Source organism: Molothrus ater, chromosome 16 (assembly GCF_012460135.2).
Source record: "Molothrus ater isolate BHLD 08-10-18 breed brown headed cowbird chromosome 16, BPBGC_Mater_1.1, whole genome shotgun sequence".
Taxonomy (NCBI): Eukaryota; Metazoa; Chordata; class Aves; order Passeriformes; family Icteridae; genus Molothrus; species Molothrus ater.
The window spans coordinates 8425891-8449306 of record NC_050493.2 but is presented as its reverse complement, the minus strand read 5'-3'; the positions used below and the strand labels follow the sequence as shown (position 1 = coordinate 8449306).

Genomic DNA, 23416 nt, shown 5'->3' with positions numbered 1-23416 from the left:
AATAAACAGGAAAAACTGTGGATCACAGGCCCATGCTGATGCATGGTGAAATAATGCCATTCAAAACCTGGTTTATATTTACAGCTTTCATTGGCCAGGAAGCTTTGGAAATTAGTAATTAACATAAGAAATCCGTTCTATTCAGGAAATATTGGACTGAGCTTGTCTAGCTTTTAAATAGTCTGAAGCCTTATCTCTTGCAGGAATCCCCTAATCTTTCCAGGATGTTTTATACATACAGTAGCTACTTCCTCTTATGGAAATACTGTCATTTGGAAGTGAACAGTGCATGTTGAAAAAGCTTTTGTCTGTAGTCAAATTGGCACCGACTGAGAAAATCCAGATGATCTCCCAAAGGGGAGCCTGTGCAGCTGAGCTGTGCTTTGTTACAGCAGTATTTTGCTTTTTGTATTTAAACACACTTAGTATTCTGTCTGCCCCACACACCTGCTAGTGTTGTGATCCTCCTGTTTTGATATAAATGTGAGTGGCACAATGGAGGACAGTGTTGTGACCAAACTAGCATTGCTTAAGAGTCCAGCTGCAAAATGGATGAGTTTATCCCAGCTAAGTCTATGTGAGTGTTGCCCTCATTTGTTTTAGAGTAAGGCAGTCCAAGGACACAAGTCCTCTCACCTCATCTCTCACCTTCAGATGATTTCTTTCCTCCTCTGGCTTAGCTGATGACATGATATTTGAATTTCATTGAGGTTTCTCAGTTTCCTTCCACACTCTTGGTGTCATTTGGCCCGTTGTCAGATAATGTCTACTCCATCTGTGTCATAATGGAGCTCTGGTGTTAAATGTAACCTCTCATCAGCCTGTTCAGAGTTAGCAGTGTGACAGAGGCAATCATGGGCTTTTTCACCTGTGCACACTGTGCTGCCTGACCCATGGCTTGCTGAGTGGAGGAAAGGTGTGTCAAGGCTTTCAAGGCCAATTTCCTCCTTAAACTTTTTCCTGAGTTGATAGCTTGTTTTTCCTTTAGTATATTTATACTGATTGTTAAAAGCTGCTTTATAGGCATAATTAAAAGTAAAAGGGATATATAGTTTCTTGGAGGAAGCCCACTTTTTTTTTCCCCGTTCTGTGATTTAGCCAAAGTGAGAATCACAATGGCTCCAACTTCAAAATTAGTCTCAGGAGCCCAATAATCTGATAGATAAGAATTTTCTAAACTAAAAGTGTCTAACTGAGACAGATGTGATGGATTTGAGAGAGCACCATTGACCTGGTTCCGCTCTGTTAGGCTTTCCAATTAAACAGGATGTGGAGAGCAAGACCTTGCAGAGTAATACCTGGACCAGCAGGACTGAGGTTTTAAATGTTCCTTATACTTTAAAGGATGTGCTTTTAAAGATTTTGCTTGAGTGCTAATCCCAGAACACTAATGATGGAGTTTCCTACAGGGATGTTATCTCTTGCTAACCTTTTAATTAACAGGCTAAATAGACGATTTTGTGCTTTTGTGTTTAGAAGTTCTTTAATGATGTTTGAATCCTCTGGCCAAGCTAAGCTAAGAGTTCAGATTTTGACACCAAGGAAGATGCCAGACTGCAAAAAATGTACAGTGCACTTGCATTATAATGTGCAGAACTGGAGTGAAGCTTTAATTAGGAAGAAATATAATGGAAAACAAAATAGCCACAGCTAACTGCAGCTGTTGAGAGGAAAAATTTTCTCAAGGATGTGGCCAACTCTTTCACCATCAAGTCTTGTTCAACTTTCTGAAAAGGTCTTAATGCCTTAAAATTACAGGAGCACCAGTTAAATATTAGTCTGATGTAAAACCAGTCAGCTGTAATCAAAGAATTGTACAAGAGAATCAAATCAAGGATGTCAGGGCCTGCACATGCCCCTCTGGTATACTCCTGTTACTGCAACTTCTTTTGCTCATCCAAACATTGTAGAGATTCTGTGAGTTCTGTGTGATTTCCAGATGTCAGGAAAAGTGGTAAATCTTAAAAAAAATGGTAAAAAAGTGGTAAATCTTAAAAACTAAAAATCAAAAAATAATCCTGCATTCTGCTTCAAGCAGGTGTGTTTGTTCCTGATATCACTACTTTGGACCAGTAACAGCTCAGAACATCTTCTTTTCCACTATTCCAGAGTAATGGCTGTTTCTGTCTGCTCTCTTTGTAGATTGAACCTCCTAGTCCCTACACCAGCTTGGAGACTCAGGTTAGTACCACCCCCACCCCACTTCTTTCTGACAAGAGATTCTCTGAAGGAGAGGGCTGGGCTGGTGTTGCCCACCATCTTCATGGTGTTTGCTGCTGGGGGTGTCCCTGGAGAGGGTGCAGGTGTAGCAGTAGCTCCTGACACGACTGGCTGGGCAAGGGCAGAAGCAGCTTCCTGACAGGAAGCAGCAGGTGCAGAGGATGAGGAAGGACCTGGTGTGAAGCTGCAGAGCAGCAGAATTGACTTGGGTGTGCTGGAAGAGAGGACACAGTCCTCAAGGCAGAGTGAGCATCCTTTCATGGTGTTCTCATTTCTGTTTGTGTATTCTGCTTCCCAGCCTTTTTCCAATTCCTGCTGCTGGTGTTGCTCTCAAACACTTGTGCTGCTGATTTTTTCTTCAGACATTACAATGAAAGGTAATGAATCTGTGGAGCTGCCTGGCACCAGAAGGTCAAAATGACAGAAGGGATTTTACAAAGTCACTGATGCTTTGATTTGTGTTTTCTAACAAGGCAGCATCATTGATTTCCATTCTTGCTGATCTTTGGGAGACAGCAAGGGCTATGGAACTTGCATACTGAAGATGAGTGTTTATTCAGAACACATTTCCAATGCCCCTGAGTGACTGCATAAATATTTCTACCTTTGTCTTCTGCTTGCCTTTCTCTGGAGAAAGCTTTTGACTGTTTTGTTATTTGTTTCAACAAGCCTACTACATCTATTTTATGGACCTCACTTCAGAGCCAAGTCCTTGTGAGTCAAAACTGACAAGGAAGGATCACACAGAATTTGTTAAACACAGTGGCATTAGAAAGTGGTATCAAAACACAGTGTATGTCATAAAGTACTGATCTGTGCATGCTGTTGAACTAGAAATGCACAGTAATAATGAAGACTTGCATTATTACTGACTTGAAATAGTGTAAGAACACAAGTTTGTGTTAGTGAAGGTGCTAGGGGAGAATGCACATGTGAATGTGAGCAAGAGAACTTTTCATTTGGAGGAGAAGGAAGTGATAAGTTCATCAGCTCCAGCTGCTATGAACTATGGCTGAGGGGTGCCTTTAGCCCCAGTAGACCTCTTCCTTACCCTGCCCTGCAGCCTGCATCCTCTCTGACCTGCATGGCATTCCCTCTTCAGGTCCCTTAGCTCCTTGCTAAGACTCCCAGCAAGAGTGCCAGTCCCAAAGTTTCTGTGTTTTCAAGAGACCTTAATATTTTTGGGGTCAGGGAAGGCAGAGATGCATTATTTAGTGAATAATAAAGGTAGAAATTAAGTGTATCCTCCTACGTATTGGTATTTCTGTCAGTGTTACTGAAAGCCACATCTGCTTCTGAAGCCATTTTCTGTAGAAAGCTGATTTCTTCTGATGTTGAAATAGATGAGGAGAGTCAAAACTTCTTACAGGCAATGCACTGTGTGCCAAAGTGTTGTAGAGTGGGGGACATGCAGGAGCTGAGAGCAGAAGGTGTCCTGGAGTGGGGAGGGAGCAGACTGTCTCTCTGTGAGAGGCAGAAGTGCATCTGGAGGACCTTCTCAGCTGAAGGTCAGGGTGCAGCTTTGGTTTCTAGGGATGTATTTCTCTTTACCTCAAAAACAATTCAGATTAGCAGTGGAAGTTGATGGTTTACATCCTGACTAAGAAATTAGCAGTCTTAGCTAAAAGTGTCTCTGTTTTCTCTGCTGTGAAAAAGCACTTTGAGAAGAATAACATCAGCAGCTTTAACATTTTACAGACTTGAACAGGATGTTAGCTCCTATGGTTAGTAAAGAATCTCCAAATTTGCAGAAGTTTCCTGCATGCTTTATTCTCCTCTTTTTCTCTGGGGGCAGGTGGGAGCAGAGCATTGTACTGCATTCATTTGAGTGGACTGGTGAGCAGCTTCTCTGCTGGGTGGTTTCCTGCACAGCCTTGGCATGAATCAGCTCATTTGAGAGTTTTTCTCCACTGCCTTCTGGTTTCCTGTCTCGCCTTGGTTTGGTTGGTATTTTGAATGTTGACATTCCCAACCCATGCTGTGTTCTGGAGGCCTTCTCATGAATTTTTCATATAATTTCCCCTCCTTTCCCTGGTCTTTCAATCAGCCATACAGCTGTTGAAAATTTACAGGTATGGCTGCAAGTGGCTTTCTGAAGAGAGAGTGGATGCTCTTCAGTGTGCTCAGCTTCAGCAGATCTCTTTGAACTCCCATATAAAGACATATTTTGGTTTGTGTGCAAATGAAGAGAGGGAAGTATTGACTTGAGAGCTAAGCAAGTGTTCTCCCTGATATTTTTCCAAGAAAAAGATGCACAATTCCCTCATGTTCTCTCTTGTAGAGGCTTATCAAAGCAGTTTGTTCAAATTGGACCTGCCAAATCACACTACTTGTGCTAATCAAATAGTATAGTGGGGATCAGTGTGATTCATTTATACCTACCTGTGCTGGGACAGTGTGTCACAACTTGATACAGTCAGGTAAGTTTCTATTTTTCCTGGTTTCATTTTCTTTCCCCCAAGTGTGATTATATAGCTCAAAACAACTATTCTTCAGCTTTTCTCATGTTAAATGGTGTGTAAAAAGCATGAATAATGTAATTTATAAATTTGGTGCAAGAGATTAACAACTACTTAATCACTTATGTTCAAGGGAATGGCAAATTTATTTGCAGTATTTTGCAGATAATTCTCAGCTAGGGTAAAACCCAGAAACTTGGCCTTAATTGGAAAAAAAAAAACATTTAAAAACAAGCCTCCCGTTTCCTATCTCTAAATCTCACTGTGGGCTAATGCCAAATCCAGAGAGCCCTGAGGTGTTTGATAAGGTCACATCAGGATTCTTTTGGAGGGCTCAGGCTTGTTTGCCTGCACTAACACACAAAGAGAAACTGAGCAAACTCTGGGATGAAGCAAACAAAAAGAGAATGGAAGCTGTTTTCAGCAGCTTAGGTGTTTATACATTACATCTGAAGCAGTTGTGACTGTTTGTGACTCCTTTTCTCACCATTTCGGATGTTATCTCCATTAATGAGATTGTGGCTCTTTCCATTTTGCACTTCCATCTTCCATTTCACAGAAATAGCAGGAGCCAAATGGGACAGCTTTAGCAGCAGTTAGCCCAGAGATACATTTTGGCCTGGTTTTCCATTCCCTTGGAGTTTGTGATTGTCTCTGAGTTACAAAGGTGGTGGTTGCTGTCCTTCCAAAGCTGGGGCTTTGTGCCTGTTACAAGATGTGTGATGGTTTTGTGCCTCTTGGAACTACTTTGAATTTTTTTGTTACCTCGTGTGTTAGAAACCCGGGGATTTTTTTTCAGTTTTAGTAAATATTAGTGCAAAAACCACATGAATCCAGGAAGCTTGGAGCCTGTAGAAAAAGAATGTCTTGCAGTTTTTGTGACAAGATAGTTGTGATTGGTAACACCACAAGCATCGAGTCCTTAGTAAAATCCTGTTGTGAAGATAAAGGAAACTTCCAGGGTAATTGCTTTTCAGAATGCAGGTAAATATTTTTCTTTCAAAGCTTTACTTTGGGGAGTGAGGAGGGATCCGTGGCAGTCCATGACCTGCCAAGGCAAGGAAAGAGCTGACCTAAGGGGACATGGCCAATGGGGAAAGTTCTGCAATTTCTGGTGGTGACAGTGCACACAGTAATTGAGGATTTTGCACTCAGCTGTCAAAATGAAGAGGAAACAGCATGTTTTCCTTCCTGCTGAGGAACATGAAAATACAAGTAGAATTCATGAGCTTCCCACTGAAATCTTGATAAAGCAGTCCCCATAGAAGCATACACTGCAATCAAATTGCTGAGCTGCTGTTCTCTAATAATCAGATACACTGATTTTGGCAAAGATAAGCCCCAAAACACAGTGGCTAGAAATATCCCCATTGTTAAATCACATAGGAAAGAGTTTTAGGTATTATAAGGAGAATACATCTTCAAATGTATCTGCTGAGTGGGTCCCTTTTGGGTACAGGTGGAAAATTGCCTGCAGCACTAACTGGGTATTATTTGCATTGAAGATGCTGAGGTACGATCTCGTGCAGTATTTTGGGAGGTTTTAAATTCTCCTGCACACACTGTGTAACTTTTGTTACCTACAATCCTTGTATGGGATTCAGCCATGGATGCAGAATGGAAACTCTTAATGGCTTTGAACTTGCACCTATGAACAAGCTGAGAAGTCTGGCATTGAAGGCCACTGGAGTTCTTTGCAACAGTCTGTTGCATGAGAAGGCTACACACTGAGTGTTGGAAACCTTCTTCCAATGCTGGGAAGCTTGAATTTCATATGAAACCTCTTTAAAAATCAAGTTTAAAAAAAAAAAGGCTTACATAAAGCTTTCTAATTTATGTAATAAAAAAAAGAACCTGTCAGCTCACAGTGACCTGGGTGCTTGTAATAATGGGATTCCTTTCTCTTGTTCTTTGCAGGCTGTTTGATATTTTCAGCATGTTTTCAGTCTGCTTGGTGCTTGTAAAAGCTGTCCCATGGACAGGGCTGAGAATGAAATTTCCTCTGTGAGAGCTGCAGCCTGGGCAAAGTTCCCAGAGCCAGCACATGCAGAAGGGAACTTCTGGGATGGACAGGAGGGTATTTTCTGTTCTTACCTGAACTCTGCAGCCACAGCTTGCTATGCATCCTTGCTCTCATTTAATTAAGCCTGAACTACAGCTTGTGTTCTCTGCATGTCAGCTCTGGGTTGGATTTCTTTTTGTTCCCAGAAGCATTCCTGAGCTGTCCAGTGGCTTGTCTGCCCCTTCTATATGCTTATTTGATAAAACATACTTGTCTTTTCTACAAATGGGCAAGTTTTAATTGTCCCTAAGTCCATTCAAGCGTGATGAAGCTTCAGGAACATGAGCTGTTCTTATGCAGTTGTCTTTAATTATGAATATTTTTAGCAGTGCACGTACCAAAGTCTTTTGCTTCCAAGGTATGGTTTAAAAAAATTAGGGAAATTGTGATCTTTCCCAGCAGTACCCTTTTAATTTGCACTGCATTCAAAATGCTTAGCAGCTATAGCTACGTTTGGTGAAGAAAAGGAAATGGAGTTTTGTCCTTGTCTGTTTTTATTGTATAGGGCAAATTGGCAAAAGGGAAGATATGTTAATTATAAAGTATCTAAATTATGTTAATTATAATCAATTGCTCTCAGAACCAAATGTGTCATTCTGATTCTGCTGTACTGTAAAGCTATTCTGTGCTGTTACACTCTGCACTTCAAATGACATCACAGAATAGGAAAAATCTTGATTTTTGTCCGAGTAATGGTTTTGGAGATAAAACATAAAATATTCATATTTGATAGCATGAGGTCTGGCTAATTGCTTAAATAGAGCTCTAAGGCACATCTTTGCTCATAACAAATAGTTGTACTAACAAAAATATTTGGAGACTAATTAAAGGCTTGGGTATCTGTTTCATTTCTTTGAGTGAAATAAATGTAAACGTTGTTCTGATAAATATATCTAGGAATAAAGAGGTACTTCATATCTCACTGGTTGCAAATACAACATGTATTTGTGGCAGTTGCAATGTTGAAGTGGGGGCTGTAAAGGATTTTAGTGCTGCTTCCTTTTTCCTGTGTGTTGCTTGCTGTCAGAACATCAAAACAAGAACTCACCTGTTATTTTCCAGTGCTGTGCTGGGTGGGTCCATTCATCCCCTGCCAGGCTGGCATTGCAGAGCATGCTGAGTCACAGGCACCCAGTGAGCAGTGAGGAAAATGTGAGTTGACTTGCCAGGGTGAAGGTTGTGCAGCAGGCAGGACAGAAAGCTGTGTGCAGGTGACCTGGTTCATGTTACCTTCTGTTTTCCGCACAGCATTTCTTGAAAACTCTCTGGGATGCATTTTACTTTGGGGTTGGTTTGAAATGATACTGAAACATGGGGTCTGTTTGTGTTCTATTTCATTTTCTGTAATAGCTACAGCTGAACACAAAAGGCTTTTGTGATGCTGCTTTTTTCCCCACACACACTCCTGCAATTTTCCTCAGGTTACGCTGGGAATAGACCTCAGTGGCATAAATAGCTTTTGCATAGCAAAGTGATTTAAAGTGTTAATTCTATTAGTGGGATTGAGAAGTACAGCACAGAAAATAAAAATGCACCAAGAATGTCTAACAAACAATCAGATAATAATTGGATAAATATAGACATGCACAGCTGTGTTTTACATGCAGATCTAGTTACAGTAATTTTGTAGCAGGGCAGTTTTGAAGTAGCTGTGCCCATTTCTGTGTAACACACTGGGACTTGTGTCTGTTCCTGTATTGCCCCTCCCTTGAGTCCTGGGGCTCTTGCTCCCAGTGCACAGCAGTGGGATGAGTTGTATGGAAGATCCTTTTGCTCACCTGCCTGGGCTGCTGCACAGATCACAGGGGCATTTTTCACATTCACCTTCCTCCTCCTCTGTCTCATTTTACAGCCCTGTTGATGTGGCTGTGCAGTTCCTGGAGTCTGGCTCACTGTCAGAGCTCCCCAGTATCACTTCAGGGAGGAATTAACTGGGCTGTAGGCCCAGTAAAAGTCCATCAGTAGCTGGTAAATCCCACAGAGATGCTGAGCTCTGTGTTACCTGCTCCTGTGTTCTGGCTTCTGATTGGGAAAATGGCTGCAACTGGATGGGCTGTAGTGCTGAAGCCAAAGCAAGATTTAAAAGAAAAAACACAAATGTTTGATTGTTTTGCCTTACAACAGTGTTTATTGGCACAGTTGATGAGGATGCTGAGGCAGTGGGCAATCTGTCAGTTGTAACTCCCAAAGCTGCTAGCTGGACATTTGTGGAAGTGATAAAATTTGTCTGAAAACATGTTTCCATGGGAAATGAAGGATGGAAGCTAATAATCTTGGGTTACTTGAAATACTCCCTGTATTTCCTCTTCAGGAAAAAAAACCCAAAATTGTGACTTGCTGGTGTGGCCCCTTGTTAGTACTGTTGGGAAATGTGTGGTTCAATGTCCTTTCCATGACTGAAACTCTTGTGCTGGCCCAGGCCAAACAGGTGATTTTTGCAGTGGAAAGGGCATGTCCCACATGCACCAGCTGCTCCCCCTCCCCTCCAGCACCTTCTTGTGGCATCCCAGTGGTGATGACAGGGTCAGCCCTGGCTGTGAGCCATCCCATCAGTCACACAGGCAGCCTTGCCCTCCCCTATCAGCTGTGTTTCCAGCCACAGCAAGCCATGCATTAGATAAGGCTCTGTGAGCTCTTGGAAGCTGTGTCCAGTAATTGACAGAGCATCTGAATTTGAGGCTTGCCTTTCAAAGCTCCAGCCAGAGCCTGCATTGCTGCCTGAGCTCAGTGCATTGTGTGTGTGTAGAGAGCTGTCAGCCTCAGAACAGGATTAGCAAAATCTGTCATGCAGCAAAAATACCAAGGCTGGGAGAGTCATGCCTCTCACACCAGCACAGCCTGGGGCAGAGCCAGAGTTGGGCATTCAAAGCCAAAGCATTGCTTATATCCTCAGAGCAAAACAAAACCAAACACACCACCCTGCCAGGGTTTCTTCTGTAGTTTTCTCTGGTGGGGAGCTCTTGTCTGAGAAGTGGGAGCCCCAGAGGGGCCCTCTCCTTAGGCTGGGATGACACAGCCCCTCTGTGACTGCATCCCAGAGTGGCCTGGCCACACTGCCCTGTGCCCCACAAGTGGCACTGAGACTTTGGAGAGTGCAAGCCATGCTGTCCCTTGCAGGACAGGTCAGTTCCCTGCCCCTTGTTGCAGGACTTTAAATGTGCTGCTCAAGTGGAGGAAAAAATCAGCAGTTTTAAGACTGGGGGAGCCTGTGGTGGTGGCTTCTGTTGGGTAGCAAGTGCCAGGGGCTGCCATTGGTAGTGGGTTAGTAATTTGTAAGGCCAAGCTTGAAGTGGAGCTTCCAAGAAAGGTTTTGCTACAAGAGGTTTGATGAGCTCTTTGCTCTACTTAGAGAGTCAGCTGTAAAACATTTGTAAACCTGAAGCAGTTTTCATCTTGCTGCTTATGCATAATACAATTTATTACACATGTTATTCTGTGACTCCACAGGAACCTGAAAGAATTATTATTATTTCTTTGTTCCTGTGTCTTTTAGCATTTAATTGTGCTTTATCCTCTGTAGTAAATGTTACCTACATTTCTAATTGCTTTTGACTGTCTTCTAATGTTTGCGTTTACGTACAGCAAACAAAATATTTTTAATAAATGCTGATAATTAAATCATGATATTAGAAGAGCAAGCACTTAGTGTCTATAAGATGGCACTAAGTTAATTATTTACAATTTATCTAGATGCTAATTTGGTTGTGGTCTTCAACAGTGTTTGGTTTCTTAGTAAGCAGGAAACAGGCGATGTTTGATGGCTGCTTACAGAGCACCTCTGGCAGCTCAGCTTTGAACTTGTGTTGGCACTGTTATCACCGTACTTCTAGCTGAACATAGTGTCTTGCAAAGGTCAAAAAGTTACCTTGGCTAATAGCTGGTTTGTTGGTTTTTTAAGGGCAAAAAAGCAAAAGACAGTTTAAATAACACATGAGGCGCCAAGTCAGCCTTTTGGTAACCTTTTCTCAAGGTGTGCTGATTGTTCTTTTGCCTATGAAAACAAGAAATGTTGTGCAAATGGGGGTCATTACCTTTTTATTTTAGTCATCAAACTGACATATTCTTCACATTCATTTTTTTTCTCTTGTTGAATAGCTTTGTGTTCTTTATAGCCCAGCCTTTCAAAACTCACACACATAAAACTGTTAATGTTTTTTTTTATCTCTTCTTTAAATTCTGATTTAAAGAGGAGCCTAAGTTTAAACTAGCACAGGTCCCTGCCCCAGATTTCTTGTGCCCCCCAGTGCAGGAGTCCCTTTCTGGCTCTCCTGGTCCTGTGGTGCTTGGGTAGCCTGGCACAGAAAGTGCTGATGATGTGCCAGCGCTGCTCCTGTCAGTGAATTGGTGTTTGTGTGGGAGATTTAGCACACAAAAACTTGGCCATTCATAAGGAAATGATTTAGTTCAGCATTTTTTATTTAAAAGGTCCCTGACAGATGCGGGTTGTGCTGTGCAGGAGGAGCTGCCCCAGCTGCAGCTGGGAGGTCTGTGTGGTTGCAGTGGGTGCATGTTTGCTGGGCAGAGCTCCTCTGGCTTTCCTGCAGGAAGGCTGCAAATCCCAGCGTGGCTCCAGCTGGCCTGAGGCAAACTGATGGACTTGGAAAGCCCAAAAGCTTCAGAGAAGCTAAAATGCAAATGAAACTCCTGTTGGGGTTCATATTCAGCAATAGTGACCATGAGGAGCTGTGTACAGATGTGTGTGAGTAGACTGCAGATTTGATGAAGTGACTGGCTTCCATCTCCATGACAAACAGGTTTCTGGCATGTATCTGTTTCTTGTGGTGCCAAAGGGTGGAATTCCAGGTTGTGTCCATGGCCTGGAGGATGCTGCAGAAGTCACAGCAAAATGCCAAGCAGCTTCTGCAGAGTTGGTGGAGCTGGTGTTGTGCCTGTGAATCCAGGGGTGTGCAGATCTCTCTCATGTTAAAGACATTTTGGGATTGTGTCTCTGGGTATTACTATATTTAAAAATATATTTAATATAAATTTCCCACTGTTCTAGCTTGAATTAAACTTTGGCAGTTTTGGTGAAATGTGGTTCCAGCACAGAAATAGCAGTTTTTCCTTGCAGGCCATGATGCACACACCAGTTTGGGAGCTGTTCATTTACTGTGCAGTGAAGGAAGTTAGTAAAGACCTGTTTTGATTTATTGTTACACCAAGTGCCAGTATCATGACTGATCCATAGGTCTGTGCCACTTCTGACCATTACCTGAAAATTCACCCTGAAGTCCATGCTGTTAAAAGATGAGAGCAGCATTTCAAATTGCATTTGCTCCAGAGTGGATTGGGAGGCTTTGGCATAGTGCCTAGTTTACACTAAGCTTGCCAGCAAAGGAAGTTAATCAAAAATTGTTGGTCCAAGGTGAATTCTTGCTCTGTTTTAGTTTAAATTACTTTCTACAGTAGATAGTCCTACATCTTGAGCTAATCTGTTCAACTCCAGGAATAGGTTGTGTATTTTCAAAAGCATAATTTCCTTGCAAATGCTCCTGAAACAGCTGTCTGAGCCTCTGTGCTCCATCCAACACCAATCCAAATATTGGCATAATTCAGAAAATGGCATTTGTCCATTTGTTGAGTGGGAGAGTGGGCATTGCAGTCAGTCAAAGACCAGTGGTGTCCCAGCTGGTAATTTTAGTTTTTATTGGGACCATCAAACCCTCTCCTGCCCCTCGTGCCCATCATCTCTGCTGGTCATGAAAATGCAGAATTAGGAAGCTGGGGAAGGTCACCCTGGGAAATTCAAGCTATAGAGGGTCAGCAGGGCTTGCCTGTCTTCCAAGGTGTGCTGCCAGCCACATGTGCTGTCTGGCAGAGATGCTCTGTTCCCAAAAGAGGATTTTTCACTTCTCTGTTTGCTATTTCTCTAAGTATCCCTGTTTCTCTTCAGATTTTCCTCCCTTGTCACCTCCTGATGTAACTGCTGTGGCTCTGACAGCATATGCTTTTCCTCCTAGGTTTCATGTTCTTAATTAGAATTTAACTTTTAGTTTGATGTGTCCCATTTTCTGAATGTTTTTCAAACTGAGATTCCTTGTGCCTAATGTCTGTGTTCCCTCCGTGGCAGTTAATTCTGTTCCAGTAATGTTTGCAAATATGCTGCCTGCAGTAGAACACTTTCTTGATGTCCTTATTTCCATTATTGTCTGCCTTTGTGATATTGTGTGTATCTGAATAAGTATTTTGATGTCTGAAAAAAATACAGTGGAGGCTAAATTCTGTCACTACTATTTGCTTTTTCTATCCAGATTCAAAATTATAGGACTTAGGCTGAAATCAGACTTGTCTTTCTACTTATGAAACTGTTGTTTTTGCTAGATATTTTGAAATCTTGAATAACTGTATGTTTCCACAAGAGAAAGTAATTTGCAGAGCTGAGTAATAGCTCTTAGTAAAACACAAGACTTGCAAGTCAGGCAGTTGCATCAATGGGAATGCTTACTTGCTTTGGTTTGAAGGTGCTGTTTAAGTGTTTCCCCAAGTCTGGGCCCTGATGCAAAAATATTTGCTTATAATTTCAGTGAATTGCCTTTTGCTGTCTTAATAGGCATTTTAATTATTTATTGGCAGTGATGCTGAAAGGAGGTGAATTTCCAGGATGTGTGCACTTTGAGTCAACAAATGTGAACAACTGCATTTAAAATGCCTGCTTCAGCATTCAGTAGGAGAGAAGGATCCATTAGGCTGGTCACAATCACAGGAGTGCAAGTGCTGTGCAGAGACAGAGTGAAATTCCTAAAAATGCTGAAGGGTATTTGCCAGACTGCTTGAAGGCATCCAGCTGTCCTTGCCTGTGAATGAGAGTCCATAGAGCTGAGCAGGAAAAGCTTTTCTTGGCAATTGTAGGGTTTAGAGATCTGAGGTGGTTTTTCACTTCAAAACAAAACCATGTCTTTTGATATTTTCATAAAAGGTGGGCAGAAGATGCTCCTTAAGCCCAGTGCTGTGTTGTGCACGCACATAGCAGAGAGGTCCTGGAGGTTCAGGGGTTTGCCCTGCTGCTGAGCTGGAGAGAATCATGGCAGTCACCAGGTAATACAGATCCCACAAGTCTTTTCTTTACCAGTGTTTGGAGCACAGTGGAAATGCTGTTGAGAAGTAGCATGTGTGCTGCAAACTTCTTAAACATCCATGTAGTCCCCTGGAGAAATTCCTTGTTAAAAAAGGAGAGGTTGGAGCAGGAATTTTATTTTCTCAGTCTCCTAGTTGTCATATTTTTCTGCTAAACCTCAGCCTTGCAGTAGCAAAGACAGAATGTGTGCCCCAGCCTGAGCAGCACCAGAAATGCCCATTTCACTGGGGCCTGAGCTCAGGCTGGGCACTGGAACCTGGTGAGCTTTACCTCTGGAAATGGAAGTGCCAGGTACTGTGACCAACAGCCAGAGGCAAAGTCTTACATTGCAGCTTTAATTAAAGCATCTCAGGGAATTTGCATCATCTAAACATTATAATGCTCAGCAGGAACTTTGAGTCAAAGCCAAAGGATAATAAGAATTAAACCACATTTCACCCATGTACATTACAAGGATTTATATTCTTTGCTGGCACTGAATAATGCATTACTGTGGTGTCATAACTGGTGTTACATATGACCTTATAAAATGCTGTGATCCTTTCAAGCATTTATTATTAAGTAAAAAAAAACGAAGTATTTTTTTCTAGCTATCCCACTTTCATGGTTTTTTCAAGTTTAAAATTGGTTTTGGAACATAGCCTAGAAAGAACAATTACACTAGCATCATTATTTTTAGGAAAATTTGCATAGCTTGCTTTTACACAGGTATATAAAGACATAATGGTACTAGATGGAGAAGGATAGCTGTAAAGTGCTTTGCTTTTCTTTGCCAAAATTTCATTTAAGCATGAGATATCATCTCAGGGATTGAGAACAAACTTGTAATTTCAGAGAAAAATATGAAAGCTACTTCTCCAGTATAAACTTACTTTATGTGTTACCAGAGACTAACAAAAGTAATAGGAAATAACAAATAGCTTAAAATAAAGAGTATCTTGTATGCCTGTAATAAAGCATATGTGCATCTAAGCAAGAAAGTGGACAAAAAGGAATCTGCACAGTCCTTATCAGTCACTCTTTGATCAGGTGGAGGAGAAGCCTTCAAGACCACACTGCATGTTGCAGCCAGGCCTCTAAGCTTCTTTATTTGGCTTTTTGGTTCTTCTCTCCTGTTACTGGTGTCCAACAGCCACTTCTCCTTGCAGCCCTTTGTCAGGATGATGTTGTCTTTTACTGCTTGCTGACATTGATTTCTAGGCAGTCCAGGCTGCTAAAATTATTTTGAAGTTTTTCTTAGGTAAATAAGGTTAATGAAATGGAAGGAAATGCAAAAATTACTCTTTTTGAGGTAATGAAGAGAATAAAAGGTGTCAGTTCAGGCTGACTCTGGGTGAACTTGATGTAAAACCTCAGTGGAATCTCTGAGGTCTCCAGAGTTGAGGTTCTAAAAATCCTCTGTGAGCTTTGAAATGTCACCAAATGTGGAAACCCAGGGCACTGGGAATATTTCCCTGTCTGCTCTGGGGTGTCCTGGCCCCCAGGGGAGCACTGACTTTGACCCTCATTCATGGAGAAAGTTTTCCAGAATTCAAGTTAGACTGGAATCCACAAAAGTGTGGAATAGATTATAGAGAGTAGTGCTGGTGTATCACTTGGTGAGAAATTGAGGGTTTGGGATTTTTAGTATGTTGTGGATGGAAGCAAGATGGAGGGCACAGGGTGTTGTCCTGGGTTTCTTCTTCATGCTTCTTCTTCTTCTTCATGGGTTTGGGTGGCATTTTGTAATTGGGCAGAAAAGTCCCATTGCAGGCTCTTTGGGATCAGTTATTGGGTTAAAAGGGAAAATAATCCAGGTGTCAGTTCTTAATTGGATAGTTTAGTCTTAAAAGACCTTGTAACAAGAGATTGTTGGCCATTCTGTGCCTTCTAATGAAAAGCTGCTGAACTCACAGTAGTGAGGCTGTTTTACTGATAAGAAATAATAAACACCTGAGTCTGAACATGAACGACTGTCTCAAGTGCCTCCAATCCAGACCCAGAGAAACCCACAACTGGTACCACCACAACCAGACTATAGACTAAGCTGAGGCAGGGCTGTGGTTGTTCACATGTACCTGTCTGCACAGAGAGCTGACCCTGGGCACTGTCCAGCTGCCCTGGCAGTGTCCAGCTGCACCAGGCCACTTCCCTGGTGGCAGAGGGCAAGGGAGGGCTCACAGGAGATGCTCCCCACTGGTATTTTCCTGACAAAAGCCAGCCCAATGTCTGTAACACCTCTGTGCCCAGGCTGGTTGTTTCTTGAGCAGCTGAGCATTTCCTCTGAAGTACCACTGTGCTAACTGGGCTTTTTCCACAAGGACCTTTAGCATAATTTTATTCTTAATTAACTCTGAGCCAGCCTTCCAAACTGTTCCCATGACATGTGGCTAAAGCAGGACTGCTGTGTAATCTGTGCACCATATGTAGGTAGGTAGAAAAAAATTTATTTCCCCTTTTGGTCTCTAATTCTTTTCTGTAGCGGATTTTCTGTCCTGTAGCCCAAACTCTCAAATGCTTGCCAAAAACTTGAAAGGGCCTAGTCTTAGAAAACTTCCCCTTAGTTCTATAGTTCTATGCCTTCCTCTGCATCTGCTGGCATCAGCACCCTGTCCCTTAAACACTTTGCTTTAGTGTAAGTATTGCAGGTGCCAAGTGCAACCTCTCTGCTTTTTATTATTATTTGTTGCTGTTAAATATATTTACTTAATATATGAAGCTAAAAATAGTTGTGCTTTTGAAGGTGGTGCTCTTGCTGGTTTACAGACTGTGTGTAGTTGAACTGTACCAGGATCAGATTCATATGAGGTATGCCCAGTTAGTGAAAATGAGTTAATACTGATGTTTCTCCACAGAGCTGCATGAACACAAAATTTCTTGGCATTAGCTAAAAAATTTTAACAAGATTCCCTTGTTATTTAACAAAGCACTAAGTACTTGTCTAGAGAGCACAGTAACAACCTTCAGGCAGAATTTTAAGCACCCAAACAAGCTTAAGGCAAGTAATTTGGTATTTTTTGCATTACCTTTCATGTCTTATTCTTAGGGTTTGTTTGTGTTCTTACTGCTTTTGTGTGACTCAAAAGTGTATAGGCAAACACTAGCCAAGAGTAAAGGTTGTTATTTTTATTATCATTGTAACAAAGTTAAGCTGTCTCTGGGTCACTGCATGTTGAGCCGAGGTGATGCTGAGACGTGAGCAGGACAAAGGGATGCTCTGATGTCCATGGTGTCTTACAGCAGAGCACCAGATAATCTTGAACAAGGCTTAATTCTACTAACATTTCTGCAAGTTTGTCTTGAACGTGTGGCTGTCATAAAGCAGCTGCTCTTCAGCACCTCATCCACCCTCCAGAGTCTCACTGGCAGGGGTTTTAGCCCTGTCTTACTCTTCAGTAACAGCCTGAGTGTCACTGGGTGCAATTCTGCATTTTCCACAGGGGCCTTCCAAATATTTATGCTGGTGTTTGGTTGAGCTCAGTGGCTTGTAGTGTGATGTTTTGAGCAGTGCTGCCTTTGGAAGGGCCATGGATGATTCAGGAGGCTCACCAGGCCCTGCATTAATGAGTGTCCCATGCTCTGTGCCAGAGACAGCGAGCTGTGAAGCAACTGCAGTGAAGACTGTATCCAGCTTCAGCTAAATAATTTGTTGTGCACTGTTTCTCTGTTTATGATTCAGTTTAAAGACCCTTTTAAGTGAAATTGGATACACTACAAAGTGTTGGTTTCATGTGTTTTATTTGCAGTTTAATCAGCGTGATCCAGCTGCCAGTGCAGGGGAAACCAGAGCTCGATTTTTAATTATCCCTGCTTTGCCTGAGTTAGGAATTCCCAGTAGTGCTGTCTGAGAAAAGATGCCAAAAACCGCATTGTTCTTTAATTAGCTGTTGTAATTGTTTCAGTCTAATCTCCATGATTAGCAGCAGCATTAAATACAGCAGTAAGAATAGGCCTGCCCTCTTTGTGCTGCCCTAGTAAACACAATATTCTTACTTCTGGCAAGGGACATAATATAAAATCAATTAGAAGCCAACTAGTGTTGATTGGAAAATGATAAAGAGCAGTTACCATGAAGTGCAGATTGCTTTGTAAAGTTGGTTTATAACCATTCTTCTGGGATGGCTTTACTGCCCAGTTTTGGGGAAAACACCAGAATAACAATCTCTTGCAGAGAAGCCTTTGGAGATCTTGCAGAGGCTCTGTCCTGTGTGAAGCTCTGATACAAGCTCTGACAATAATCTTTGCTGCCCCTAGGTTTAGTGCCTGTCCAGTTTTAAGGAGAGGGTCATTTTTACACCCATGCAAAACAGTTGCATTGTTACATATGGGCAATTGCAGAACATTGCCCAAAGAGACATGTTTTTAATCTTAAGTTTAGCAGTGATTTTTATTCTGAGGTTCAAAGCTCCTCTGCAGTGGTGAAATTTACTTTGCAAAGAATATTTCTGCACAAGCATATGTGTTAGATTTGTTTCAGAATGGATTATGATACATAGATATGTAAAAACCAGGAAAAGTACTTAATGACATAGAAGTACAACTCCCATGCCTGCTTTGATGGTGTTGAGCTCCCTGCTAAAGTACCAATTGTTACTGCAAAGTCCCTAAATACCTTTGTAAATTTGGCTTCAAGTATCAATACATGTGGGAAAAGTAGGAATAATGCTCTTGGAAAATGCAGATTTAAGTTAGGTCATGCAGTCTAAAGTGACCGTTTGTGAGTGTAAAATGAGCACTTCTAGAGGAATGTAATTGCTCTAGTAATGGTTGTAGTCACAGACTGTGGAAATGTGAATATTTTGGCTGGTGCTATGTTTTTGTAAAGTAGTTGATACAACCTTTTATGTCTTCTGCTAACATTTCAGACCCTCTGTGCTCCAGTGTCACCAGCAGAACTGGCAGCATGGGCTCAGGTTTTGGCTGTCAGAGTGCAGGTGTGGCACTGAGCTGGGAGAGGCTCCTCTGGGCATACACCCAGCAATGCTCTGCGGCTTGGAGGGTTCCTTCTTGCTTAAGTCCCATGAAGTAAGGTAATGTTATCCTCATTATGAGAGTAGAGAAAGAAGGTCTTGTTGCACCTAAACCCAAAAAAAAAATAAAATCAGTCCAACTAAACTTGCAGAAACACAACTGTAAATTACAGGTAAGCTGATGATAGAACAGAAGTGAGCTTATGTCTGCATTGGATTACTCAGTGTGTATCAAAACTACTCCAGTTTGCAAGTATTAAAAATTATCATTTTCTTGTCAATGAAACTGAAAAAACCTGCAATTATTTTATTAAATTCTTTGAGATTATCTGAAGTGTTTGCCATAAATTTTAGGAGGGCCAGATTAATGCTTCTGATGCTTTGTTTGAATAGCACTGCAAAAGAGTTCATCCTGGTTTACAGTAGAAATCCAGTTCTGTTAAACCACTAAAAACATCAAGTATTTGTCCAATGAGAAAACAACTCAACTAAAAATCTAAGTGTATTTATTAGATTATTCATTGGAAGATACAGTGTTTGAACAACAAAAACTTCCTGTGCACTCAATTGAGTATTTTTGGGGAAGCCACTGTGCAAGTGCTCAATATTGTGAAGCTGGATATTACTGAAGTGTGAAACTGCCCACAGCCAAGCACTGATTAAACAGGCTTGGCTTTGTACAACTCCTTATTCTTTCTGCCTGTAATGTACATATGGAAGGAGAGAAGAAAGATGCCATTCTTTTCTCATTAGTTTTTCTAAAATTTTCCAGTTTATAGACCTGATTAAAAGTAGAAAGAAGAAATAACCATATGTGATCCCAGTGACCTCAAAAACACATAACCACATTTGTTCTATCAAGAGCAGTACTTGATAGATTCAATTTAGTGATAATTTCACTCTTTGCTTTGCAGTAACAGCATTAAAATTGATCCACTAAAGTAGGTCTGTACCTGGGAAGGCCTGATGAAAACTAACTACTGCAGAGTGGTGACACAATCTTTCCATATTGTTCATGGATTCTTGTATTTTTTTCAGGGTGATGCAAAACCTCAGCCTATTTAGGAAAAGTGTGTGATTGTCTTTCACGATACTGGCTGGTTTGAAGTATGAATGTGATAAGCTCCAACATGCGTGGCCATTGCTGTGGTGCAGAGGACCATTTCTCCCCCAGACAGCAAATCTGTCCGGTTAAACTTCACTACCAGCACAATTTACCAGCAGAATTCTGCTGTTGTTTCATTTCGTGTAGAGCTTAAACCTGGTAATGAGCCAGAACACAGCTAGGCCTTGTACAATGTAGGCAGCACTGAGACACCTCCTTACACTGTAGGAGATACTAAACAGTCTAGGCCAGTTAAAGTATTGAAATCAGAAGAATTGAATCAATATAAGATGGAAAAGGCTGGAGAATTAAATCTGGTTTCTCTGCAAGAAGCAGTTACTGCTTTCCATCAGACACAGGAGGCAGCTGAACTAGGCATTAATTAGGTGACCATTTCTAGTGATGCTGAGGTGTAATCCCATAAAGATTTCTTTAAATCAGCATAAATAACCTGGGCTGGTGTCAGTGCTTCCATGCACAAAAGCAGAGGATTTCAGGAGAGAGGAATTTTGAGTAAATGTGTGACTGCTGCACCCCTTGGGTTTCTTGTGTGTGATTTCTGGCAGTGTGTTGGAACCAGCAACTGAGCCAGGCCTTGTGGGATCAGGATGTCTTCCCACCAGCTCTGTAATCGCAGTAAATGGAACCAACTTTTTTATTTTACTGCTTCTGACAGTACATTCATACTGCTCTGAATTCCCATAAGAGAAAACACAGACTTGGCAGACTACATGCCAAATATATAAAGTTCTCTGCACAAAAGCCTTGTGGAGCCGTGTTGATTATTAAGTTGCTTTCCTCCGTTGTCAGTCTCTGATTTCTATAGAAGTAAAAATGGTTGCAGCATTTCTTTAACTTCATATTTCAGGAAATGTCTTGAAAACAGCAAAAAAAAAAAAAAAGTTGGGAGAGTTAGTGATCTCAGTTACCACCGATATCACTGGGATGAGCTGAAACTGGGCAGAGAATTTGAAGGTAGGTACAGAGAACACAGAAGCAGCAGAGTTTTACATTAATCCTTTCACCTCAGAGGCAAGGCAAAACACTTTTCTCATGATGGAAGCTGCTGTTATTCTTAGTAAAGAGGAAGGATTTTTCTGTCATGGCTTTCCGTTCTCTTAAATACCGTTTGGTATTTAAGAGAATTTCTTTCATAAACCAAGCCCTGAAATGTCTGATGGGAATGAGCAGAGAGCACCAGAGTACCATTGTGCAGTTAAGGGATCATTAGCTTTACAAATACTTAACCTATCAGACACAGATACATTCTAGGGTAGCCTAAATGATCTCATTGTTATAAATGTACATTGATTCTGTACATTCACATTCTGCACAGCACTTCTAGAAACTGAAGCCAAGTTGCCCAAAAGAAACTGAAGGGAAGAGGCCAGCTGGCAGCCTTGCTGCTGGCAGCTTTGCTGCTGGCAACAATGGCCTGTGCTCAAGTGGGTTTGAGGAATTGCCCAGCTTTGGGAAGCAGGAGGCAAATCCTGACACGTCCCTTCTGACAGTGAGTGCTCTCAGCATTTGTCTGTCCCCCTGAGACATCTTGGAAATTACCTTGGAGTGGTGCACTGATACCACCTGTAGATTTTAAATACACACATGTGAATAATTAATTCTAATCTCTCTGTCTCACCAGCAGTGCATATAACAGCAGGATAGTAAAACCTGCTTTAGAGCTGGTGAAAAATCACCTGCAATGTCATGGCACTTGTATAATCCTGTCTTGTGTTTCTGAACCTGAATTTAAATAAATAACTACCATGCAAGCACTGATTGCATAAACGCTGTTGTAGAGGCTCTCCTGCAGCTGTCAGCCATGGCCAATCCATGTTTGGGCCAAGGGGAAGATGTACCATCCTTGTAGCAGCTCCAGCAGCCTTGGCAGCTGCTGCTGGCAATTCTCATTGCCTAATCTTGCATCTAGAAACAAGCCAAGTGCAGTAATTGGCTGACACATTTTTTGCAACTGTTATTTTTTAAGATTTTAGTTAGCAACAAAGAAGACGAAATTTTCTGTTCTTTGCTTCTTGGGTTGCTGTGCAATTATGCCACTGATGTGCTCATTATAATTTGTCTCCACTAATCCTTAGGGACTCCAGAGAGCTGCTTCCTTTAGACTGTTGAGTTCAGACTGTACCAACTATGTCAACCAGCAGAACTTCTCTTTAGAGATAAAACTGCATTAGAATTGGAGTAGATTTATTTTGAATCCCACAAATGCATGTCTTGCTGTGGGACATCCTGTGGAGCTGGTTAAAAAGGTTTTCACTTAAACAGTCATCACTTTTCTTGTTGTTTAGTTGTGGGCTGCTATGAGCTGAGGGTGTGGAAGAGATGATTTCATCAGCCCCAGAGCCAGGTCCTTTCTCAGCCAGCACACACCCCACCCCTTCCAGTACAGAGAGCTCCTACAGCTATGAAATGCTCAAGAGTCTTCCCTAATAAATATCACTTGGCCTCAAATCTGTGGGATTCAAGCTGTCAAAGTGATGTGTAGTGGTTTTTTTCCACAAGGTGCCCCAAAAGGTTTTGTGTGTATGCCTGAGAAAAGCCACCGCCTTTGAGAGCAGGCACAAACCTGAAGTGAGTGAGGGCTCCGAGGCTCCCAGCTGGAGCCATTGCCAGTGAGGTGGAGCAAGAGCCTGTCAGCCCACCTGGCAGGACCAGGAAAACTTTGACTTTCTTTTCTTCTTCTTACCATTGATGCTTACAAAAGATGGAAGAAAAGGGAATCAATTGACTCCATCCAAGCATTTTTCTGGTTTTAACTCAATTCTTTACTGAGCAGTGGAAATTCTTTGATTTACTGACTGAAGATTTGCCCTGATAGAGAAGGCCTTGTTTGGATGGGGAATTTTTGACTTCTATTTGTTGGTATGTGTGTGGTGGTTTTCTGTAGGTTATTTTATTTTCCAAACATAACTACTGAATTGTTATTCAAATTCCTGAATTACTGCAGCAGCAATCAAGGGATGTTGAAGGCTTCTATGGAAACGAGCTACTTTTTAGAGAATTACACTGAGAATTCCCCTGAAAGGGCTCATGGTGAGATTGTTTTCCTGCAGCTCCAGGGGATGGTAACAGAACTGGTGTTTCTTGGAGCTGGGCTGAGTTTGGGGCTGGTTCCCTCCCAACAAGGCTCCATCAGTGCCGAGCGGCGCAGCCGCAGCCGCACTGTGCCTGCACAGCCCTGCTGGGCACTGAGGCAGCTCTGTGCTCCTGCACAGGTCCTGCTGGGCATTAAAGCAGCTCTGTGCTCCTGCTGGGCACTGAGGCAGCTCTGTGCTCCTGCACAGGCCCTTTTTGTGCAGGGCTGCCCATGGGCAGGGACGTGGGCAGGGTAACGATTGTGCGGGGCTGCAGCTGCGCACAGGGCGCTCTTTCAGCAGCTGCCTGACGGTCACGTTGTGCTGGCAGAAAAAACACAGCCCTGAACAGAACCTCCAAGGTACAGCTGGGAAAGAACTCCTCTTCTGTACTAAAAATAAATTTAAAAATTAGCAGCAAACTGAGTTTTTCAGTTGAGTCAAAAAAGTGTAC

General features: G+C 42.0%; 1 protein-coding gene across 4 annotated transcripts in view; it reads left to right on the top strand.

Annotated features, from left to right (window-relative positions):
* Positions 1-23416, top strand: part of XYLT1 (xylosyltransferase 1) — a 176350-nt gene that overhangs the window by 42128 nt on the left and 110806 nt on the right. For 2 of the 4 annotated variants that reach the window (XM_036392269.1, XM_036392268.1), the window contains exon 2: positions 2143-2181. The exons of the other annotated variants lie outside the window; for them this stretch is intronic. In XM_036392269.1, coding sequence (XP_036248162.1) covers positions 2143-2181 — 39 coding nt within the window. The remainder of the gene's footprint in view (positions 1-2142; positions 2182-23416) is intronic. 4 annotated transcript variants of the gene reach the window in all.